This window comes from Pygoscelis adeliae, unplaced genomic scaffold, assembly GCF_000699105.1.
Source record: "Pygoscelis adeliae isolate BGI_AS28 unplaced genomic scaffold, ASM69910v1 Scaffold402, whole genome shotgun sequence".
NCBI lineage: Eukaryota > Metazoa > Chordata > Aves > Sphenisciformes > Spheniscidae > Pygoscelis > Pygoscelis adeliae.
Genome location: NW_008824411.1, coordinates 306,621 through 313,072, shown reverse-complemented (window position 1 = coordinate 313,072; position 6,452 = coordinate 306,621). Strand labels below are relative to the sequence as shown.

At 39.3% G+C, this 6,452-nt stretch overlaps 1 protein-coding gene across 1 annotated transcript in view; it reads right to left on the bottom strand.

Moving 5' to 3' along the window:
• The window catches only part of PDE4B (phosphodiesterase 4B, cAMP-specific), a 200,893-nt gene that overhangs the window by 191,676 nt on the left and 2,765 nt on the right, over positions 1–6,452 (bottom strand). Inside the window, exon 2 of the mRNA XM_009320649.1 lies at positions 5,859–6,094. Within this exon, the coding sequence (XP_009318924.1) occupies positions 5,859–6,094 (236 nt within the window). The remainder of the gene's footprint in view (positions 1–5,858; positions 6,095–6,452) is intronic.

Genomic DNA, 6,452 nt, shown 5'->3' with positions numbered 1-6,452 from the left:
GGAACAGTCTGCCCAGGGAAGTGGTTGAGTCCCCATCCCTGGAAGTATTTAAAAGACGTGTAGATGAGGCGCTTAGGGACATGGTTTAGTGGGCATGGTGGTGTTGGGTTGATGGTTGGACTCGATGATCTTAGAGGTCTCTTCCAACCTTAATGATTCTATGATTCTATGATTCTACAAATATATTCTTCACACCCTTGTTCTCTCCTCTTGCCTGGATTTATTATCACAAAGCTTTAGTTATAAAATATGGAGCAGGATTGTGGAAAACATTTCAACAACTTTCATGAAAATATGGACAAAATTTGTGCAAAAGAAGCTTATAAGAGACTTCTACATTCATATTGGCACTTGAAGGTCTATATCCTATGTATCTCTTCCCTTGCATGACTCATGAAAGCTATTTTGTATGTGTACTGCCTTACCATTTCCACACAAAAAATTATTACATCGCAGCTGGCTTGGAATTATTGCTTTGAAGTCAGCCTGCCCATTTTTTCTTTGCTAGTTATAGATCTTGTCAGACCGGCACTGGCCTCAAGAAAACCCAGTTCTAATAAAAAAAAAGAAAAAAAACAACTCAGGAGCAACCTTATTTTTTAGGTTCCCATGTACCTTAAGTTAAAATATTTAAGTAAGTCATGGCTTACCCTCTCATGGTTCTTACTTTTGTACTACCACTGGAAGTTAAATTTAAGGTGATTTCTGAAAAAATGTGGCAGAAAAACTACTTACAGAAGGAACAGGCTTATTTTCCTTTACCCCTCCCAAATAATATGTTCTGTATTCGAACTCTTGTTCTTTTCAAACCACAGTTACTGCAATCCCAGAAACAGCTAGATTTCCACAGTTAGTGCATTCTTAGCACATTATCTGTAGCATAGCGCTGATGTTGCAGGTTGAATTTCGTACCATTTCAGTGATGACAGAACCAAATTTCACCTAGCCAATAATGAACAATATTTTTAAAAGAAAGCAAAGTAATGAAGCTGCTGTTATATAATCTGACCATATTCTCCATTGATCGGTAAGGTTTTGCAAAGAGCGTGGTAACATACAGAGCTGTGCAAGATGCATGTGTAGTAGTGGGAAGCATTGTACTTCACAGATGTGGCATTTCCTAAATTGCTCCAGGAAGAACCACAGATATATTATTATACGTAAACTCTCTTCCAGGATTTCAGTTTAGAAATTTCATTTGATAACAGAGATATTTGCCATTTGGCATTTGTGCTGGAAATGGAAGAATGTCTCAGCAGAATGCACACCCCAAATACCTGCAGTGAGAGTTTCCCCAGGGATTTAATCAAGTTAACAGGAGAAAAGAGAAATAACCCCAACAGAAGCAGAGCTTTTGCACCTTACAGTTCAGAGCAATCTGAAAAACCTGAAAAAAATCCAAATCTGAAAAATCAAAATCTCTGGTGATCAGGTTTTGATTTATCCCTGCCTCTCCAGAAACTTCATCACTGTTTTTCTGGTTAAGATGACAAATTTCTACAAAGACTACAATGGCTTGCACAAATAGGAAACAAAACCCCAAACTGAAGTGACTTCTTTGTTCAGTATGAAATGCCTATGGAAAGCCTCACTTCCATCATACCTGCCCTAGTAAAAAAGACAATGTTCCTTGTAGAAGTTTTATATGTGTTTCTGAAGATAAACTAAATATAACAGTGTAATGAGGAACTTGTATACCAGCATGAAAAGTTAACTGGCATCATGATACTGCTAGGAATCTCTAACAGTCTTACAGTCATTAAAAAAAAAAAAGATGATAGCTACTATGCACACTACACAAATGAAATAAAGACATTATTTCTAGGAATCATGTTTCGTGTCATAATAATGAGGCGTTTCACATCTGTCTTTGGGGTGTCATAGGCACAGAAATAGATTACAGAAAGCTCGGGTAAACCTACACACTTCTGAATGAGTCCTATTGATCTCTTGTAGAAAGTGCCTCCAAGCTACAACTCTATGAAGCCTCAGGAAAAAAAAAAAAACACATACTAAGTGAATGTTAAACAATTTGTATTGGACGCGAAAGAGTTATGATGATTTACCTTACAGAAAACCTATACCTGGACCTTACATTGTTTATGCATTTTAGTTGTGTGGACCCCAAATGTCTTAGACCAAGGCCATTTACATTTAAATTCCAGCAAAGAGTTTCCTTTTGCATGATTCACTAACTCCACTGCTGTAACAGTATCAATGAACTTGATCTTGTACAAGCTGTAGCAAGACTGTCTACCTTTGGGAACACAAACAGAGGTCAGGAAACCTCTGCATCCTGAACCTAAACCCAGGGAATAAATTTAGTGAACAATTTCCATAGCCCAGAGACATCATGTTAGGGACCTAAAGCAGTACAACCTGAATATTCAGTGCTGCATCAGCGGGGTAGATTTATGGATTAATAAAGATGCACGCCACACTTCCAAGGAACAGCACACTGCCATTACCTTCCACTGTAACGCTGGGAAACACAAGACAACTGGCAGAAAACAAATCAAGAGAAATTCTGACCAGACATACGGAGACTTTTTTTCTGAGTTGAGGACAGTCACGCAACAGAACAGGTTGCCCAAAGAGTATGTCAAGTCTCCACCCTTGGAGGTTTTCAACATCAGACTAGCTAAAGCCCCCTGAGCAGCCTGGGCTGACCTCACAGCTGACCTCACTGTGAGCAAGGGGTTGAACTAGAAACCTCCTGATGTCCCTTCCAGCCTGAATTATCCTATAATCCTATGAAACTAAGAGTTGGATACTTTTTACACAAGGAGTATCCTCTTTCCTGTTTCAGTCTGAGGATTACTGTTTAATGGCATTAGGCCAGGTTTTACATGTGTAAAGCCTTTTTTCCCCCCTGATTGCTTAAAACATGTTAATTTTCTGCCTGTGGCCTCAAGCATTTTTGTTAAAGCTCCAAGAAATAAAGTAAGGTCAAAAAAACCCCAGACTTGTAATATAAGAATGGTCTTACTGGTCAGGCCAATGGTACATTTAGCCCATCATCTTGACTCTCACAAGAGATTAAAAGCACAGAACAGAAAGGAACAGAAAGCGAACATGTGTGATACTTCCCCTCAAATACCTCCCAGTCCTAAACAACTTGCAGTTCAGAAGCTGAACAAGAGATAGGGTTTATGTATTCAGAAGGAAATCACAACAGATTACTCCTCCAAGGATCTGTTAAGCTTTCCCTTGAGCCTGCTCAAACTTCTAGCATCTACAGTATCCTATGGCACAAAGTTCCACAGTGTAACTAGAAACTGTGTAAGGAACTACCTCCTTGCACTTGCTTCACACCTGCCATACCAATTTATTTGATGGCCCCTTGTTCTCCTATTAGAAGGCATGATAAGCAATAGATCAACTACATCTTCGTACCACTAGCAAGATCTCGGTCCTATCCCTTTCCTCAACTGCCTTTTCCATGCTGAAGAGTTCCAGCCTCCTTGGTCAATCCCAGTGCAGAAGCTGTTCCATATGTTTGATCATCTTAGAGGCCTTTAACTCTTTTTAATTCTGCTATACCCCTTTTTGAGAGGAAAGGCCAGAACTGTACACTATATTCCACATTTGACCAAGCCATGGGCTCCTACCATCATGTCCTGATGTGCTATGTTTTATCCCCTATTCTTTTCCTTCAAATCTTTAACAATTAATTTCCTTTTTTGACCATTAATAAGCACTGAACTTGCAACTCTACTGGACTTCTATCCTATACCCAGGCTCTTGCTCCTGACTAGTAATATTGTTTTGCAGCTACGATTCTTTCATGCTCAGATATATCACTTTGTATTTATCTGCACTGAAATTTTCCTATCACTTTATTGCCTACTAACTGAGTCTCTTAATGCTCATATCATTCCAAAGCTGTTTCAACACAATGGCACATACCAGGCTTACACAAATATAATCTGCCTCTGGGGTATATTTCATGCAGAACTGAACCACAATATAAAAGCCCAAACAGCTTAGGGACCAGCTCGCACTTGCACCGCCCCTACACAAAAAAATTCTCAATCATGACTGTGCTCCCTGAGATTATGGTCAGGCTCTGAGTAACTGGAAATTGCATAGGTAAGGAACTGCCTGGCATGGGGTAGAGAACAGTGCTAATCTATTCAAAAGCCCTTGATGACTGGAACTTAAACAGAAAATGGGAAAGATTAGACCAAATTTCTGCCCAGCTGTCAGTCTAACTGGTGCCCAAGTCAGAAAGGTGAGGGGGATGCAAAGATGCATGTGTAATAATGTGCTGGAACAGCACTCTGCATTGCAGTCACACTAACCAGCAGCTCCCAACTTGTTATATGGCTGTAAACAGATATGATAGATTCAAGCTAAACAGAGAAGTCAGAAGCTATCTGCTCACTTATAAGAGATTAACAGCAGTAAAGAAATAGCAGTCACCTGAGTATCAGTTATAAGTATTCTCTCTTTGACTGGCATACCGTTCAAGAAAAATACATGTTGTGCAACACAATATGCATACATTGATTCTGCTGTAATGGAAGAGAGGAGCAGCAATGCCCCCTTGTGTTACAAAGGAAACTAATGATAAATCCGCTGCAATTCCTTGCATTTTCCTAAATTGTGTATGAAGGTGTATTCAAAGATCAGAACTAATTCGTTCTTAAAAGCACACCTTATGAATAGGCTCTCAATTGTCTTGCAGTGAAGATTACAAAGTGCTGCAGACACACAAAAGGGAACACTCGTAAAATGCTCATAAAGGTAGACCAACCCTTTTATTGTCAAAATTCACAATCCATCTGAAATTAGATAACTCATTTTGTTAAATTTATCCACAGCAATTAAATGCAAAAATTGAACAAAAGCCCCTCTTTGATTTCTGTATCTCATCTATTCAAGAGCATAGTTTAAAAATCCTATTTTCAATAGGAAAACTGTTTTTAAAGGACTCTAACAAATGAATTTAGGATGTCCTCTATAATTGTTCAAATGCAAATGGAAATGCCGACCCTGAAGAGTGCTGAGCTTAACAGAAGCTAAAACCAGATTCAGACTTGGAAATAATGATGTGAACATGTCTTGCAGCCAGCAAATGAAATTGAGAATAGAGCATTTAAAAACTAGAATCTAAAGCACACTTGAAATCTGAAGTTGAGAGTACAGGTTTTAAGGTTGCATTGCAATGCCATTTCAAGATTCATGTGGCAAGTTGGACATCTAACCTTATTTTGCCATTAAAATCTACCATTACAATTCCAACGCATGAACACTTGGGGCTTTGTCTTCCTCTCCTCCCTCTAGATCAATTTCCTCGTTTTGGCACTTAACATTCAGTTTCTGTTTTGGAACTCACCTCTTAGCAACCCCCTTTTAATCAGCTCTCTGATAGTTTCTTTGGGACTTCTCTTGAGCTTAATATCAGATTCAAATGCTTTTCGAAGACTGTCTTCTAATACTTGGACAGGAAATAGCCAGAGAGCTAAAGCCTTTTTCCTCAATCTGTTGTAGAAGAGTCTACCACCATCCTGAATTCTTCTGTGGGTGGGAAGCTAGCACCACAAATCCTCTGGCCAAGATCAGAATTTACAACACAAAAGTTTTATGAAGATGAACAAAAAAAGTGAACAGAAGAGGTTTTAACAGAAGTAGAATTTCAAAAAAAGGCAATTACTTTGTAAAATTACATCCATGACACACCAACTGATAAACATCAACAATACTGATTAGTATATATACAAGATAATTATCTAGTGTCTTCCAAAAAAAAAAAAAAGAAAAAGAAAAAACCCCACTCAAAACTAGAAAACAACAAAAACCCATAAAAAACACCCCCAACCACGTGAGATTCATAACAAAGGGAAATAACCTACCAGTCTTGGTAAGTGGTGATTGCAATACTTGGAGGTGTCAACAAAGGCAGAGTTGTTGGTCTACAGACAATGTCTCTGTCAGGTGTCTTTGCTTTTTCTGTTTGTCTTTGGGATAGTGGTGGTAACTGCAAATTACCAGAACAACATCTTCTTCCTCTCCAAAGGTCTATGCCCAGAGCATGGCTGGATGTACTGTAGGACTTACTCAGCCCACACTCCAGGTAATCCAGAGCATTCTGCAAAGACAGAAAAGCCACTGAAGTTCTGCAAACAAATGTTTTCCTCCATGAGGATAAAATACATTCAATTTTTGTTCTACAGTCATAGCTACTCACAAAAAATAACTGTATGATGAAATCTTGGCAGAGCCTGACTTCGCTGCATTGTTATTTTATGAAGTTGTTGACAGCTGGCTGAACATGAGCCGGCAGTGTGCCCAGGCGGCCAAGAAGGCCAACGGCATCCTGGCCTGTATCAGAAATAGTGCGGCCAGCGGGAGTAGGGAAGTGATCGTGCCCCTGTACTCGGCACTGGTAAGGCCGCACCTCGAATACTGTGCTCAGTTTTGGGCCCCTCACTACAAGAAAGACATTG